At 38.7% G+C, this 18,822-nt stretch overlaps 1 protein-coding gene across 6 annotated transcripts in view; it reads left to right on the forward strand.

The window, feature by feature from the left end:
* Positions 1-18,822, forward strand: part of ADAMTSL3 (ADAMTS like 3) — a 179,650-nt gene that overhangs the window by 23,855 nt on the left and 136,973 nt on the right. For 5 of the 6 annotated variants that reach the window (XM_032122889.1, XM_032122884.1, XM_032122888.1 and 2 more), the window contains exon 3: positions 11,887-12,006. The exons of the other annotated variant lie outside the window; for it this stretch is intronic. In XM_032122889.1, the coding sequence (XP_031978780.1) occupies positions 11,887-12,006 (120 nt within the window). The remainder of the gene's footprint in view (positions 1-11,886; positions 12,007-18,822) is intronic. 6 annotated transcript variants of the gene reach the window in all.

An 18,822-nucleotide genomic window follows, 5' to 3' on the forward strand; every position in this document is an offset into this window, starting at 1 on the left:
TGAGCTTTTAATTGCTCTGGGGTTTGCTGCTAAAGCAGAGTAATCTAAGTAGTGGCTTATTAGTGAGTGTACATGTGAAATGCTGTCAGTTAATGCTGGCAAATGAGTTGTGACCAGGAAGGGAACAATCTTCAGATTAATGGTATGTCCTCTTACACAGTTGCACTATTTGCTTTTTGTTCAGTTATTGAACCTTTGTTTAGTTAGTGTTTAATTTTTAATGCTGGATAGTGTGTCTGGCTCAGTGCAATGCACAGTTAAAATTTTGCCCTGCTTGAGATGCTTTCACTGGCAAGAGAGAACGATGAAATACACTTGAACAACCACCCTTTCTCCCCTGCAGAAAGTGAGAGGAAACTGAAAAATGGATGGATGATAAATATCAAGACTGGCATCACTGGATTGAGGGAATAGTTAAGCTGAGGTTTAAAGGTAGCTGAATTAGAGTGCTTGGAGAGCGAGTCGTGGTGTTTGAACAGTGGACCTCAGTCTGGGAAACCATTTCAGCAGCAGCACCTCAGGTGGGAATGATGGTACTGGAAGTTACTGTCAATAATCTCAAAGTGGCAGATGAATGATAAAACAAAAGTAATTTCTTAGGGAAAAATGGCTTACTGTGAAGTTGCATGCTTTGCCTCATTGTTGGTGTATCAGAATTCCTGACACCAGTAAAGCACAAAAAGCTTTAAACCTCTAGAATATTTGCAGAAATGCTTTTGAGACTTAGAGGCTGCGTGCCACGAACAGTTTCTTTCGGGAATTTCTCTTTAAAGTCGTGCTGAAACAGGTGTGCACACGTGGAGGGCGCTTGGCTGAAAGGCATTCACCTCGTGTGCCTTATTAATAACCTTAAACCAACATTCCTACAGCAGAACCGTGACCATTTAACTGCTTCCTTATTGTGAAAATGTGCCTGACCAACTCAATGTGTAAGACTGCTCAGTCCATAAACCCTGCAAAGGTACTTACTGCAGTGGAGAAAGAAGAGTAGACAAAGAACTGGGTTAATATCACTAAAATTATCAGAAGTAGTGGAAAACTAACAGTGGAAAAATCACGTTTTCCTCACCATGTGTTAAATGCATTCGTGTGCTGAGCTGTTGGAAATCCTGAGTGAGCTGGGAGTGAACATCTGGCTGGGGCATTTCTCTACAGTCTGGTTTCTTCCAGGTGAGAGAGGTTTTGTCACCTAGAGGTAACAGGGAGGAGAACTATTTTGACTATTTACACTCTTATTCAGGGTGGTCTGTCTTCTGTAAGTAGAATTTGGGGATACACCCCCCCTCCCCAGCCCCTCTTTAGAGAAATGTTGACAAGATGGTAGCAGGCACTCTCAGTGCTCAGCTGAGAAAGGTGGCTGAAGAGCAGTGTTAGCCTAAGCTCTCCTGTGGTCCTTACAGGCCTATTTGGTCATTGAGAATCTTTCTGATGGTAGATACTGATTATCAGAAGCTTTCTATCTTCCTGATCTGTCCAAGTTGCTTAGTTGCATGCCCTTTGGGTTCTCCTACTTGAGTTTGGGCTATTTTATATTCAAAAGAGTTGTGCCAAAGATGTATTTTCCTGCTGAGAAATATTATTTGAGTTCTTGGTGGCTGAGACTTCGCCTCTTTCCAGGTCAATTTCTATTAGGAGAATTTGTAGTCATTTACAGTAGCAGAGCAATTCCATCCATTTCTTCTACCTGTTTAGTTTATGATAAACACCACACTGTTGCTGATGACAGTATTGTATAAACAGTGTGCAATGAAGAAAAATTACTAGTGCTAGGGCAGCCTTTTTGGGGGCTGACTCTTTGCCAATTTTTCCCTGCCACCTGAACCAGAAGCAGATGTACAGAGGTTGAGGGCAGGGAGAAAACTCCCTGTTATCAGCAATGAAAGGCATGACAGTGCCCTGCCATATATGATAGAGTCACTGTTCAGGTTTCCTCACGTGACAAAATCTTTGGTTTTAATTGCACTCCTGAACAACTTTAATATCAAGATCTCCAGCATTTAGCTCTGAAGTGTATAGTGGTTTAGGATTCTTTTTTTTCCCCTAAGTGCCGTGGTTTTAATACCATTCCATCACCCCACACATTTCCCTTCTTTGTGTTTTCATTATGCAACAGGAATTCTCTTAAAAATCTGGATCTGCCACTAGTTCTAGCAGGTGTTTGGCTTCTGAGTGCCAGAGTTTTTTTCTTCACGCAGCTTATGGATGAGAATTTCACTGCCCTTAGGCAAAATTTCAACTGAAGTATATGAAAAGCATGTTACTGTGTCAGTTCAAATTATATCACTATTAAAGAAAAAACTCAAAAGGAAATTAAATATAAATAATCATACTAACATAACATAACATTAATAACATTAAGGTTATAATTTAAATTAAAAAGAATTGGGAAAATATGAGTCAGAAGTCCCAGACTCTCCTGAGAGCAGCCATTGTAAATGAGGATATTGACAACTTTGAGTCACACAATATGTCTTGATGAATAGTACTACAACACTGGAGACTATAAGAACTAACTGTTATGTTTTAGTTCTGTATAATATATTGTGTGGGAGCTAAGTATTGTGTGAAGTCTTGTATCCTACTTTCCCTCATCCATATCCTGTTTATCTGATGGTGGCTAACACTCTTTTGAGGTACCCCCCAGTGTCCTGGGTCCCATTTTGCTCAAATATAAATATACAAATTGCTACCACCTGTGTTGCCTTCCTTGGGCTGTTTAGACCTGCACGTAGAGAAGCTGGTCATATGGAATGGAGGGTGTTTTTCCTTAAATCCTGGGTCCTGCTGTCACACCAGCGTGGGCATGTCACTGTGGCCAGATGAGAGCAAAGAAGCATTTTACAAGTACTGTGCAGAATTGTTAACAAAATGGTGCCATCATGTCTCAGCTGCCCAGAATTTTTTCTTTGTTAGTTTTTAGGAGGATTTTTTTTAGCTGCAACTTTTGGTTACCTGAGAGCACGCACACCTTTCTTGTAACCTTTCTTCAGCAGAATTATAGTTATCCAGTCTGGATACTGCGAAAGGGGATGAGAAGGAAGTAATTTATTAGAAGAGGGTGATGTTGGTCTTGCAAGCCAACTGGGTGCTGTTTATCTCACCAGGAAAGGATTAGGCTGCTACAGCTTCTTTTTCTTCTCATAAGGCCTCTATTCATCAATTTTTTGTGGTGTTATTGGGTAATCCTAAGGTCTATGTTAATGCATGGCCTGCCAGAGCTAGGGGGTGTCTTGGCCCTTCATGGTGGAGGCTTCTTCCAGCCACTAAAGGAATGACCCTGTATCCTTCCTCATTTCATTTTGCTCTTTCCTTTGCTCCTTAAGCAGTGTGAATCTTCATTCAGTGCACGTGTTGATTTGTTTGGCTTTATAATCCAGCTGCCTCTGACAGTGATCCTACATAGCCTTAAACTCTGCCTCTTTCTTGCCTTTTGTAAAGAAATCTGCAGTTCCTCAATGATTATGCTTCCAGTCTCCTCCAGTATGTAGCTGGACCTGCAATCGTGGTCCTAGACAAGCAGGATTGTCTGTTTCCTGCAAAGGAGTGCAGTTGTCAGCAGCTTGTAACTTCAACAACAACAGCAAAAAAATCCTTCACCACATGGTGTTCATGATAAAGGACACTAACAAAATGTCCTGGATTTTGCTGCATGGAGTTAATTTTCCACCTGGTAGCTGGTATAGTGCTGTATTCTGGATTTAGGATGAGAATGATGGTGTTTTGGTTGTTGCTGAGCAGTGCTTTCACTAAGCTGAGGCTTTCCATCTTACACTGTCCAGGAGGCTGGGGGTGCACAAGAAGTTGGGAGGGGGCACAGCCAGGACAGGTGACTCCAAGTGGCCAGTGGGAGGGATGTCCCATACTGTATGGGATCACACTGGACAACAAAACTGTGGGAAGTTGGCCAGGGGTGTGTGGCTGATGCTCAGGGACTGGCTGGGTGTCAGTGAGCAAATACAGAGCATTTCCACTAGGCATCACTTGTTTTATACATTCTTTTATCATCACTGTTTTCCTTATTTTCCTTTTTTTTTTTTTTTGTCCTATTAAACTGTCTTTATCTCAGGCCAAGAGTTTTACCTTTTTCCTGGTTCTCTCCCCCATCTCTCCGTGGGGCTGAGGGAATGTCTGTGTGGTGTTTAGCTGCCTGTTAGGTTAAACTGCAACACAAAACTTTAAAAAAGTATTGCAGATTATCCTGGTTTCTTTGCAAAGGATGCCCATAGTACTCTTGTATCGTACTGTTTTTCTGTGGTGATTATGAGAACCCTTAGAAACTGTCAATGAATAAAAGATAGAATTCCATGAGAATATGCTCCAATAATACTGAAAGGACTTTATTTATGACAAGAATTTTACCAATTTTTAGGTTACTATGTAAGGAATAAAAAGAAGGTTTTGTCTGGAATAGTGGAACACACAGTGAAAGAAGTGATGTAAAAAAAAAATCTTTTTAGACCTATGTCTGTCTTACAAGATTTTAAAAAGAGGTTTAAATTAGGTATTTTCTCAGAGGTATTTTCTGTCTCATTTCCAGCTATTCCTTCCTTTTACTGTTTCCTCACAGAGAAGAGTTGATAAAGGGGATTCAATCTTAAAAAAAGAGTGAAAACATCCCCCAACCACTCCTATGCCCCCCAAAGCACAAGCTTTGGGGAACAGGCAGGTAGAAGCTTTCCTCAGCAGAATAGATTGTTTTATCTACATGCTGTAAATCGCTTTTATGTTGGATCTAAACATGGCTGAGCCCCTTCCCCATTCCCCAAGGCTAAGCTAAAGACTTGGGGAAGTAATTGGGTATTGTATTATTTTGAAAACAGGATCTGATCCACAGTCACTAACTTTCTGACAATAATTGGAAGTGAACTGCTCTGGGGTTATCTTGTCTGGGTGCTGAATTTTTCCCCTTGGCTCTTATTTGTACAAAACTAGAGAGAATTGAGTAAGCAGTGTTACTCACAGACCTTACAGTAGGTGTTGTATTGCAAGGGATGTCATCCTGCTGCAGATGGATTTGGGCCCTGGTTCTGTAAGGATGGCACTGGCAGCTTTGCCACTGATACCACTGGGAGAAGCTTCAGTCTGCTAGTGCTGCTCGTTTTAGAGCAAATTTTAGGTCGAGTCTGCCTAACACAGAGTTTAGAAGAAGCTTCATTGGAAGAAGGAAAACTTCAGGGTTCATATTTCTTTTATTAAGCTGGGGTTTGAAAGTAAATGAAGTTTTGGCTAAATACTGCTGCAGCCTTTCAGTGAAATGTTTAATCTTTTAGCCAGACAATAGCAAGAGAAAACATAAGTAACTGTTGATAAATATCCAAAAGCTTAATCACCAGTATAAATTTTAGAAGGTGCAGAAAAAGATTGCAAAATGTGTTGATCTCAGTCTGCAGCCCAAGCTATGCCAAAGAAAATGTATTTACATTTAATCAAGAAAAATGGTGGAAGAAATGTCCTTTTGAAAAGACTGAAAAATAGGATCTGAATTAAAAACGAAATGATCTCCATTATTTTTTGTTTCAGTGTTGGCTTAAAGTTGTACAAACCAACAGCCTGAAGAAAGGTTTAGGCTGAGCACTTTTGTTCTGGTGACGTGATCTTAAGCACATTCCAGTCACTGGAATGACTCCTAGTGCTTGAATGGGCACAGGATGGTTTGAGCAGCAGAGATGATGTAGGCAGTTGCTTTCTAGCAGCTGTGAATATGATTATAGTTACAGCTTAGATTCAGTTTTCAGTGATAGACATTTGAAACAATAGCTGAACTATCAGTTTCTAAGTTGCTTGCTGGCAGCATTTTCCTGTTCTGGAAAAAGGTGGCTTCTCCAAAATGTTTAAGAATTGTCTTTTGCTTATCTTTGTATGTACCTTCAATGCAGAGGCACATTTTTCCAAGCTTATTTTGTTTCTTCATGTTCAAACAGGCCTAGAATGAGAGATGAGAGGAAAAAATCATTAGATCTGGGCTTAAATCAGACATGTCTTAAGTCTGCTTTTAACTAATACAGAGCATGCAACATGGAAGAACAATCCTTGAGTCTCCCACTAATTCTGTCCCCGGCACAGCTTTTGACTCAGTCTTTCAGATTGTCTCAGCTGTGACTTCCCTGATAAAATGTGACAGCCAAGTTCTTTTCAGAGTTATTCTATGAAGAAGTGCTTGACTTCAGTTCAGCCAAGTCTTCTTTCATTTTTCTAGGAGAAATGACATTTATATTTTAATTCTGATTTGGAATGCTGGCCTCTTAGTTTAATATTAATAATTAAATAATTGGCCTAGTCTGCAGAAATGCTAAGCTGCTGGCAGCTTCTGTGGAAACTCGGTTCACTAGCAGGGTCTTTAAATGTTTCAGAGTGTCTAGCATTAGGAAGCTGTTTTTGTAGATCTTGGCCATGACAAAAGCTAATCTGACTCTTACTAGATATTTCTTCATCACGATTGCTTGCTCTGGAGACATCTGAAGTTCTGAACTGTTGATGTGACATTGTTTATCTGCAAATACACTTTCTCATGTTGTGATGAAGCTGGAGTGCTGTGCTCTATCTAATATTTTTGTGTTGCAGTCCTTGAAAATCCATTAAACTAAACTGCTACTTAGCTGCTGTATTACTTCCCTGGGGCGTAAATCAAATGCTGCAGCAGCTTAGGAGACAGATATTTAACTTGAATTAAATGGGAATACACACATTTTGGTATATGATTGGACTTGCTGTGCATGTTAATCTGGCAAACATGTATTTACAAGTCATTAAGAATGCAGATAGTTTTTCTCTTCTTGGTTTTCCCGTCTTTTTTCCCTTAAAATAACAATTTCGGAAATGAACGCTGCCGATTTTCTGCTTCCAACAAGAACTAATAAAAGAGCCACAAAACAATGGAAAGCAAACTGCCTTTGCTGATTTGTCTTTATAGAATTTACTTAGGGCAGGGTAGTGCAGTTGTGCATAACTGTAAAGCTTTAGTTGATTGGACCTTTTTATCTTTTGTCTGTGTTTCTTTTTAAAAGGAAGATATTGAGGCAGGTTCAGGAAGAACATGGTATTTGTCATTTTCAGCGTTTTAAATAAATCATTTTGAAGCTTTCATCTGCATTACTCCAGTTTGCTCTCATTATGCTCCCAAGTTTCGCAGGGACACAGGCTTAGTTAGGGAATGACTGATTTAAGTCTAGGTAATGTTTATGTGTCTCAAGTGTACATAACAGCAGAGTTCTTACTTTTCTCTGCATGTGCCGGTTGGTGCAAAGAAACTCTAAAATTAAAAAGTCCTCTGTACCTGAAATAGTAATGTTTTACTTCTAATTATGTTCAAGTCATTTCTTTGAGATATTAAATCTCTGTTTTCTCGCCTTCTTGACCTTCACAGCTCAGATTTAGTAGAAATCTCTCTTTCTAAAGCTGTTGCTGTCTATATATAAATATGGAACAATTACTTTCAAGTCTCCTGGTGGCTATGATTAAGTAGAATAGTAGCATGCTATAATGAGGTTTGGTTGAGCTTTGTCTTGGCCTTAGTATCAAATTACCTCCAGGAACTGTAGACTAAACGAGATTTTAAATTTATCTGAAATTACAATAGCAGTTTAAGTCCTTGGATGAAATTGTTTCTCTCTAACTTGGAAGGAATGACCAATGATTAATATTTATAATTTTTTAGTAATAGGAAAACTCTACAGTTTAGTGATTGCCCTGATTTGGTAATTGTGGGTGAGCTGGATGGCAATAGTTAACATGAATCCTGGGCATCAAGGAAAAAAAAGAGCAGTTAAAGTACTTTGCATTGTGTGGTGGTTTCAGAGTATGTCCCTGGGATTCCTTTTGGGTCAAATGCAATCAGAAGTTGTGCCCCAGCAGCACCTACTGTGCTCAGTCACTGGGAGATGCTCAGCTGTGTGTGGGCATTCAGTCCTTCTCAGCTGTGCTACTTGCTAATGGCAGTATTGGCTGGGAAGCACTCACTGACCATCCCTCTTACTCTCAATAATAAAATAAAATCCTCAAATCCAACAACTCAGGCAGATGCTTCTAGTCAGTGTTATATGGAGAAATGAAACTGGGCAGCAGTAAAAACAAGATGCAGCTCTTGGTGGAAGGAGATCTAAAAACCAGAGGCTTGGATACAGGCAATACTTTGTGTCTTCTGCAGTTGAAAGTGGAAGAGTAATGTGGTCTTTCAGCACTCAGGTGGGGAGTGGTGAGTGAGGAAGCAATCACAGCCTGAGATCAAAGCTGTGCCTCCAGCACAAGGCTTGAATAAAACCAGTGCCATTTCCCACTTCCCACTTATGCTGATAGTTCTCCTTGATCGCATAGGCAGAAAGATGTAGCACGGAAGACTTTGTTTTTTTCAGTTTCTGACTAATAAGTTACATGTCCTGATCAGCTAGAAAGATTTTCAAGCACTGATCTGTTTCCAATTTTTGTATTTTCATTTTTGTCAGTAGGTAATATATACTTTCTTGTTACAGGATATATTCATTTCAATGAATTTTATGTGATTAGTATTATATCTGCTTTGGGTACGTTATCACTTTCTACTGTCTTCATATGCTTAAGATCATAAAAGCTGGTTTAAAATGCCTTTTCTAAATCTTAAGTGTACTTGTAACTTGAAACATTTAATTTAAAGCTATTGAGATTAAACTGGCCATTAAACAGACTGAAAACACTAGCATGAAAGGTAATTGTTTTCTGAAACTTGCACTTACAGTCTTTGCTTTAAAACATGAATTTATATCAGATTAGCTAAGTCATTCAAAGATGATCTCAAATATACTGTAAGCCCACAGACTGTTGAAATTTGAATTATGTTTAAGCCAAAGTGCCCATAGAAATATAAAAAGCCTCATAAGAAGCATTGGTAGATTCCTCAGTGGGGAATAAAATGGACTAAGTAGAAACATTTTATTTCGTGTTCAGTACAATGTATGAATGAAAGTGCATTGGGAACATGCAGCTTACTTGAAGGTATCTGGATCTAGAGGGTAAAAATGTTTTTCTGCTACTTTGGTGAGTGAATACAAAAGAGTTCTTTGAACATTTGAAGATTTGATTTTTAAAAAATTCTCAGTTTGAGTTGTTTATCAGATGTAATTCCTTGGTTTCAACATTGGTTGCCATGACAGCTCATAGCATGTTCTTAGTGGCGTTGTTTTTTTTTGTTTTTTTTTTTTAATTTTTTTTTTTTTAATTAATTGCTTTGCTGCATTCTTCCTTACTTGAATTATACTAGACAGGTAGCAGTACCTATTGCTGCAGCTGCCAGATCAGTTTCCATTGTAACCTCCTGTGTAACCTTATAAAATATCTGCCTTTTACACTGAATTTTTCCATGCTTGGAAGCCAGATGTTGCTTGCTTGAATCTAGCAAGCATTTCTCTGCTTCTCGAGTGCCTAGCTGCTCATTAGCTTTTAACAACAAAATGGAATGTGTGTTAGAAGCCCCTAATTTTTCTTGTTGTGTTTATCAAATTGGTATTTCAGCTTCAAATATTGGCATGTTTTATATTCAAAGCATGATACTGATTAATGTCCAAAGACTTTATATTTAAAATGTTTAACTTACAAAGATGAGAAATAAAAGCAAGTTTATTGCTACATATCCTACTGAAAAATTTGTTTGTGAGAAATTAGGCAACAATGTGATATATACAATTAGCTAAGAAGTATGGTGGGGTAATTTTGATTCTCTTCTGCCTGTAAATTAGGCAGCTCTTCCAAAAATATTGTTACAAATCACTAGCACTTAACAGTGTTCTTTTCCAAAGTATTCTACAACTACAAAATAAACTTAGCAATACACCACTAATATAGGTCAGTAGGTGCTGTAATTGTTTTACACCTGGTGAAATCGAGGTAGAAATGATAAGTACTTGAACCCAGGCCACCTGAGATTTCGAATGCATATCTCTTAGCCATTAGTCCTGTGCTGAAATCATAGGATTACATCACTGCCATATTCCCTCACACAGGATCTATCGATAGCCCATTGAAACCAGTGGGGAAGGATGCCAGATTATGTCAGCCCGTTTCATGTCTGGGTTATGCTTCACATGTCAAGGCTTGCATCAGCTGCAGCCAGCTCGGATTCAGAGGGAAGCATAACTGTGGCCCTCTTTTGGTGGCCTTATGGGGAAACTGTTGTAAAATGTAGATTTGTTCTCCACATTTTGTTACTTAATTATGCATAAATAAAATCAGTTGGCTGAAGTGTAACAGCGAGAGCTCTGCTGCAATAAGCTTTAGAAATGTCACGATAACACGGTGAGAATGGGAATTACTCTTCTGTAGGCCTGATGAAAAAATCCTCTTTACAATCCTGTTCAGTCTTGCATGCTGAAATATGACCTTTACCCTAGTCTAGACATGTCCTTTGCAAGCTATTTCTAGTTTATATGAAGACTCCTTGATTTAAACCAAGTATGTTAATCTGATGCTGTCACGACTGATGGGGTTTGCAGTCTGAGAAACTGACAGCTCACAACAGAGTAAGCGAAAGACCGTAAGCCTCTCCAGACCCTCCTGCAAATGACATGCCATCTGCTTTTTATGAGATAAATTGTGAGCTTCAGAGAGTGAACTTACTGCAAGAGAGAAAGTGCAGTAGGTCTTACCTTCCTTTTCCACCACAAGCTGGTTAAATTATGTTGATTACTTTTGAAAACTCTAGTTAGCTGGCACCTATATGTGGTACAGTTCTAGCCAAGAGTCTAGAAACTGGGCGATGGCAACTGCCAGCTTTCATATAAAATTGCTGTGTAAATGTCAAAATATCCAGTTTAATTACACCCCTATTTATTAAGTTTATTCATTATTAAACATCCAGCAGCAATGTGTACATTTCAGGCCTTTTTATCTTCCCTGAAAGATTTCAACCTTTTGGAAGGTAATGTTCATCTCTTTGCCCTGTCCTCAGTACCACAGCTGGACTAAATATTCTGCATTCAAAAGGTGATTGCTTATTTTCTCTAGTATGCAAACCAGTTGGCTTCTCAGGGCAGTGTGGAATGCAGGAGGAATAAGGGCAGAAAAGTCTGTGCAGAACATTTGCTACGTATCTGAGGTTGCTTGAGACCTACAGTGCAGTGAGATGGTGTTGGCCCAGCGTGTGCTTGGTGTGTTGAGCAAATTTCAGGTGTGTTGTGATTGCTGACCAGGCACTGATCCTCTGAGGAAAAGCTGTTTCTCTAATCAGGACCCAGGTGTCAGACAGCCCAGCTGGAGGTACCAACTATGATTCTCACAGAATTAGTTCCCCTGCAGCTTGAAATGAGCCCTTTTCTTTCCCAGCGTGTTCTCAAGTGCTCTTCCCCCATTCTGAATAGCATCCTGAACTAATATGGAGCTCTGTGTTCACTCCAGTCATTCCCACTCCCTTCCTATTTCTTCTTTGCAGTAGTATCTTCCTGCAAGATAGGAAGGTAATTCATAATGTCATGGCTTCATAGGTAACCCTGTTGGACTACATGAGCCCTCAAGATATCTTATAAGCTGTGTTATTCTGTGATTCTATCTTTGTTTCTTCCTGTAAAAATATATGTATTATGTTTACCCAAAAGCCTGTTACCTGCAGTAGCCGCTTCTCTGTGTTTGAGGACAAAGGATGTCTTTGAGCACTGATGGTTGATAAGACAGAGATGGTCTCCTTCGGTTTAGTAGATTATTCTGCTATTGGGGTATCTTGTTTTGGTTTGAACCCCTGTAGGCATTTAGCATGTCTTCATCAAAGCAAAACATCCACCCAGAAATACCGTGCCTGAAAGCACAACGCTTTTCTTTTTTTTTCCCCAGAAGTTCATGTCTAGATTTTGTAGTTATATGCATAGTTTTAAAAAAAAAATTACTTGTGTATGTAGGAGGTGTAACGTGACCTTTCTGAATTTCTTACAGACAAGAGCAGAGCAATCCCAAGGTGCATACTTCTTGCCTGAGTTTGCACTTTCTCCACAGGGGAGTTTTCTTGAGGACACCACGGGGGAACAGTTCCTCACGTACCGTTATGATGACCAGGTCAGTGTGCCCTGTGTGAAAATTACAGAGATTGTCACATTCGTGTAACCCTGAGATACAGATCGCTGTGAAACAGATTAAAGACACAGAGCATGTGTTATCTTTTGAAGGCACATCAAATTTATAGCAAGCTGAATGATAACAAGCTATGCAAAATCAAAATTAAGGCACTTAGTTGCATAAATAATAAGTAAAACCACTTTTGGAAGATACTAATAGGATGTAATGGAGACAAAAGCAGCAATATTTTAGTGATGTGTCAATAGATGTTTATAGTTACATCTGCAAAATGCGTAGAATTAGAAGTGATTGTCCTTTCTGTGAATTGTTTGACTTAACCCTAATTTGCTTTATTTAATGGAAAAATCAGTGTTAGGCAGACCTTGCATTTTCCAGCACGTTGTATTAGTTAATGAAGTTTTTGTAAGGGAAGGTTGGGTGAATAATAAAGAAACAAATGGGAAGTGTAGTAATGGATGGAGCAGTATTTAGAAAGAAACAATTTTTTTTTTTAAAGGTAAAAATCTTTAATGCTTTCTCCAGACCCATAGAAACATTGTTAAACATGGAATATAGATATAAATGTAAAGAAAGCAACATGAAAGAAATGCTGTTAATCTTGGCAAAAGATCTGAAGTAAACCTAGGAAATGTGTGGCGTGCTGTGGAAATTTACTCATAACACAATGTGTTCCAGGAGTCAGTTGAATTTCACATCAAAACTGTCTGAATTACATTCATAGACACTTACAGTACGTTTCTTAATGTAAGAGGAGGGAATTTGTTAGGAAAAAGTCCCTGAAGAAGTGAGAGAAGAGCCAAAATTTCCCTGCATCACAAGGTATGGATCTGTCTGTGAGGGGTAGCTGTATTTTGAAAGATGGTCTCCTCGCAGGAACTACTTGAAGAAAATAATTTACTCATCACTACCCCAAAAGAGAGAACTGAGGTGAGGTTATTTAAGCTTTAAACTGACAATCTTTTTAGACAGACAAAAGGAAGCAGAAAAGATACAATAGAAAGCATGCTGAGCCATTGTGAACTGCTTGAATTTAGTTTAAATGTTTACAATAATTCATACTTTTGCTTCCCTAGAGGGTCTTGATTATCAACACAAAAGGTACTTGGATAAGACCTTCCTTGGACCAAACACCTGGGAAAGCAATAACTTATAGGACAGTAAAATGCAGCTGCAACTCAGGCTGCATTTAATGACAGTAGTTGAAAAACACTGTAAAGGTTGTACACTTTGATCAAAATAGTTTCCATTTAATGGAGCACATTTTAGAGAAGATGATAAATCAAATATAACAGAGGCTTAGTCTGAGTCTTTGACTAGACTGTTTGGATTATGTGAATAATATAGCTGATTAAAAAACAAACAAAATGAATCCCCTCGAAAAACCCTCAAATACCAGCATAGCTCTATACAGAAGCTGGTTCCAAGCTCAATTCCATTTGATGGAAAGAATTCCATTTGATGGAAAGTTTTCCATTAATTCCATTGAGATCTGAATTGGATCTAGGATATGGCCAGCTTCTCTTCTTTCATAAATGTGATTTAGTTTTGAAGCCTGCTCTTCCCAGGCACTTAGCAGTATGAAATTAAGTTTGAATTCCTGGAACTGAAAGTGGTGCTGAAACATCAAAATGTTGAAAGTAAAAGCAACTGTATTAGCAGTAGTTTCTTGTGAAAGGAAATTCAGTCCGTAAGCATTATTTATTAAAAGTTATGAATACATTGAATGCAGATGGGAGCTGATCTGTATCTCTAGCTTTACCTTCCTGCAAATAAACCAGGATTTCTTTCATGAATAGAAAGATTTTCCTTGATTTTCTAGGAAATTGATCATAAGTTTGTATAACGTACAGTTATAATTATACTTTTGCTGAAATGTTAATACAAAACTCAATTGTATTGTGGTCAAACTGGGTCAGAAAACTAGATATTTTTCTTGTTTTCTGTGTTTCATTCAACTCTTTCTTTTGATGTTTACTGGTATGAATGGATGGAAGTCTTAAAACCAGAGGGTGAAAATCCTTCATTGGATAATTTCTTGAATTTTTTCAAACTGGGATGGATAGGTTTGATACATGATAAATGTGATAAGAATGCACAGGTGAATAAAAAGAGAGGAATCTATGCCCATTGAAAGTCCATTTTAACCTATCCATCACAGAAATGGAACCAGTACAGGAAGGTTGCCACATGAATAAAGAACGCAGCAGCATCTTCTCACACACCTTAATTCCTTAACTTAGTTGTAGCAATTCACTTTCTATCTTGTCCTACTGTGAAGGGCTGCTGGCCTGTGCGAAATACATTTCTTCCTTTCCCCTGATCTCCAGAACTGTCCTGTGGGCAATCCTACAAAGTCTTGGTGTTCTGGTACATCCCAAATTACACTGGAAAATTGGAAAAGTGAAATAACTCTGTGCACTTGACTCCAGCAAAACAAGAGATCAGTCTGATCTGGTCTGCTCTGGAGATCATTCCTCCTTCTGTGTCCATGGCAGGGAACAGAATAGATAAAGGGGTGAGAGGTTCCTGAGGCTGTGGTATGGAGGTGCAGAAGAGGGCGGCTCACAACCTCTATTCTTTTGGCTAACCAATGTTGAGACACTTGCAGGAAAACCACCTACCCCTGTCTTCCCAAGTGTGCCCTTTCCCCCCTTGCACTGTTCCTTCTATCCAGGCCAGTAAAATTTCCAGGGATAGATGGATAATATTTTTATATAGCAGCATCATCATCGTCATGATCCAAGATTAGTTTCCTTACATCCTCCAAACACAGGAATGTTTCAAAGGGGTTTTCTTTGGCTGTTGTGTGTGATATTTTTCAAGCAGGGAGCCAGTTTAATCAGAATCATTCATTCCTTTGTTAGTAAGTAATCTCAGTAAAATAGAACTAGCTGTTACTTAAATATTCAAAAGTATTTGCTATCTGAAATGACAAGCTTACAGCTTGAGATGAAAGATGAGTAAATATTAATAGGAACACACTGTACTCTGCTCTAGCCCAGCAGAATTACATATGGATTCATGTTGTACATGCAAGATAGTACATTTTGTTCTGGTTTAATCTGGCAGGACTGTGCTCTCATTTTTGTACAGGACTGCACTAACCTCTTTGCATATTTTGTTGCTGTATGTGTTTTTAAGAATTACATGCAGCTGAAATTCTTTGGCTAGATACTTCGAAAATTCAGTGAGTATCTTTTTTTACTGCTTCTATGACTAGAGAGGAAAATACCTTTTAAGATCTGATTAAATACTGCCAGCCTGATTCACTGGGGTGACATCTGCATAGAGTGGGACATTATAGTTTTGACACATTTATTGCTGTATCTTCAGGGAAAAGCAGTGATTCAAAGCAAATATTTTTGAGGGATCCCAAAGGACAGAAATGTAGAAATGTTTAAACTGAACGTTTTCTAAAGGCTCCTGTGTTGTTCACCAAGTGATGTCTTGTGTCAGCGCGTTGCATCCTGCATTTCTGGAATTCTACTGAGTCAATGCAATTTAAAACTTGGTACCAAATAGATTTTGATGCATAGCCAAAGACTTCAACTCCTGTTAGAAATTTGAGATTGAAAAAAAGTATGCCCCTCTCCTACCATTCATGAAAAAAAATAAATAACAGAATAAATATATGAAAATAAATGAAATTGTGAAATAAATATACAAGTAATAGCCCTTTCTCCAACTTTGAGATACATGTTGAACCTTGCCATATGGAATAGTTTCCTAGTTTTCTTTCTGATTTCTTTTGGCTTTTCACCTTTTAATCTACTACAAGGAATTTTTTTTCTTTTCCAAAATACTAGTAGTACTGGAAAGGTTTCTTGCAGAAATAAAACGTTCTTGTTTTCTGACACTTAAGGTATTGCTTCCAAGTATTAAAACCATTCCATATGACGGACCACCAAGAAGGACAGCAGTGAAAACTTGGTTGAGTTGAATGTGTTTGAAGTACATTTCCACTTTGATTGGCTGGCTGAAAGAGAGTTCTCTTGGGGGTGTGGGTAAAACAAAGGAAAGAAAAAAGAAAATAAGTTTATCTTTCAAGTGAGAAAATGTTTGCTTGACCAGTTAGCTTTCTAGTTGACCTTGCTGCTTCTAAATTTTATGGTGTTTACCAGTTTAAACTCCCAACAAGGATAGCCTGATTCTGGAATTAGATATATGTCTCTAAGTAGCTCAGTCTTGGCAAAGAAATCTATTTCTAAACAAATATTAATGAAAATATGCACTATCAGACTTGTGAGTGTTTGGCTATGCAAGGTAAGGTAGAAACCAGTCAGTCTGTTTTCAACTAGATGTGCAAGTTGTAACACACAGGCTGCAGCTGCTACAGTTCATTTAATCACTATTTCTTTGGGTTTGCTAGAAAAAGCGACCTGCTATAAAGTGAAGACCAAAATTGAGAAAATAAATATTCTCATTTAAGCCTTGTCTTCCACAAATAGAAATAGTCTGTCTTGGCTTCTGTTTTTTCAGGGGGAAAAGGAGCATGGCATTTAAAGTATTAATTAAAAAAAAAAAAAAGGCAGTGGAACACAGGGTCTGAATTACTTAAAAAATTAACATTGAAACAAACTGGTGGAACCTATTGTCCCACCTTTTTATTTGTAGTCTGGCAGCAATAATTGTTTGTGTTTGCTCTGAAAGTTTTTTATATTACACCGAGGAAACTCTTGGGTGGACAGAAGTTGTCTTAAGGGTCCTGCTGGGCTGACAGCCATTTTCCCACAATTTCCTTCATGTCTTTCCCCGTTCCACCTGCTGCTGATTGCCATCCTCCATGCTCTGCCCCTGGAACGGTACCTGAGTCACAGCCTGGTTCTGAGTATCAGCTGCTTGCTGGCTCCTGCTCCCAGTTTGAGCCTTTTTATTCCATTGCCAGCCAGTTCGCATCTAAATCACCAGAGAAATGGAGCTACACGTTTTCAGGCTTGCAGATGAATCATGTAAGGGACATTACTGCAAATTAACACATCAGTGAGGACAAGCTCTAATCCCGAGAAGGGAGGAAGATTTGTAGTCAGTGGCTCGCTTGCTACCCAAGTACATAAAGCTCCAGTACTCTTGATTTGAGGAGGAGCCTGAAACTTGTGTTATTCTCTGATGAGCCATTTTTGTTGATACCCTGAAAAAACACTCAGAACTATTAAAAAGACTTAACGTCTTGAATCTTAATGTCTAGCTCTTCATTTAGAGATTCTTTTTTTGGAATAAGCAAACTGTTTTCAAGTGGCCGCAAACTATTTCAGGCATTCTTCTATAATGGAAACATTCCACTATGGAACACTTGGTGGTTTCATTTGTGTATTCAGAGAATGAACCGATAAACTTAATTTTATCCAAGCACCAGAAGTGCAGCTGCTAATACGTGGCTGTGGGAATTTCAGCACTGTGTTAGAAATACTGCTCCTCTGCTGTGTAGAGGACTGACTTTGCAGTCTGCTGATGTTAGAGTAACACTGATTTCAGTGACTTGAATCCTCCAAGTCATTACATCCTCTTGGCTGGGTCATCTTGTGCAAGGAAGAAATTACTAGGTCAGGTTTGTGGTACTCCATACTAATCCTACAGATGTTCGTAACAAGTTTTGAATCACAGTTAAGGAGTTTACAGCCATGTGTTTGTAAGGCTGAAGATAAAACAAGCATTGTTTGGTGTTTCTCTGAAAACTTAACTGAAGGTGATGTTAGGTGCTCCCTAATATTTTTAATTCTATTCCTTTTTTTCCCCCAATATATACCTTTATTTTCTTGTTTGCAGGTTTAATTTTGGCCTCTTTATATTTAAGGGTATGTTCTTTGGTTGGGTTTTTTTTTGGGTAAGGGAATTAGCTCCATAATCAAGCAAAATATGTTTTTGATTTGGAGTGGAAGGGAGGAAAAGGAGGCAAGGATTAAGAGAAAATGAAAACCACTTACAATTTCAGGCAAAACTACTCTTACAGAGACTGGTACTGCATGAGTCAGGCATGATCCTATTCAAACAATACTTTTGTTTAGGCTGATTTCTGGCTGCAAGTGTGTGAGTAGCATATGCACAAGTAATTATATCATTACTTGTGTGTGATAGGTTGTTTAGTGAGCTGAAAACTGTTTTTAAATACTTTTGTTTGTTGGCAAACGGAATGGGGAACTGGCACTTTTTAAAGCACCAACTACCATTTTAAGCTCAGGGTTTTGTTGTTCAGAGAAAATAGTGGAACTGCTGCGTGCAGTCCACGTTTCACTGAGAATTACGGACTTTCTTGTTTTCTATTACAACCTTAGTCCCAACCCTGCCAAATGTCTCTGTGTGTAAATCATACTCACAGAAGCCAGTAGGTCCTCACCTTGTGCAGTGTAACAGCCTTCACATATAATAATACAGTTTCTGCAGAAAACACATTTTATATCATTTCAATTTGGATCAAATACGTTCTACGAGGCTGTAATCCTATTCCACCAAATTCTGTGGTGAAACTCACTGGCCTGGGTCCTTAGTCCTTCTGTGGCTGTGATGATACTGACCTCAGCAGCTGGTAGAGGATTCCTGGGGAGCAGAAGTGACCCCTCATTTGCAAGGTCATTCCCAAGAATGATTTCTCAAGGGAGAAAAGAGAATGGACCTAAACTTTCAGTTGTTTCTCTTATTCTTGCTCCCCTGGGCGCTGGACAGATATTGAGGCTGCTCCAGTGGATGATAAAAGGCTATGCAGGGGATATTGATCTTCTTCCTTTTTTGGTAGATGTATCTTTGGGGCCACAAATTCATGTTTATTCAGTTTGAGGTTGAGCAATATATAAAAAACCCCCA

Source organism: Corvus moneduloides, chromosome 13 (assembly GCF_009650955.1).
Source record: "Corvus moneduloides isolate bCorMon1 chromosome 13, bCorMon1.pri, whole genome shotgun sequence".
NCBI classification, from domain to species: domain Eukaryota; kingdom Metazoa; phylum Chordata; class Aves; order Passeriformes; family Corvidae; genus Corvus; species Corvus moneduloides.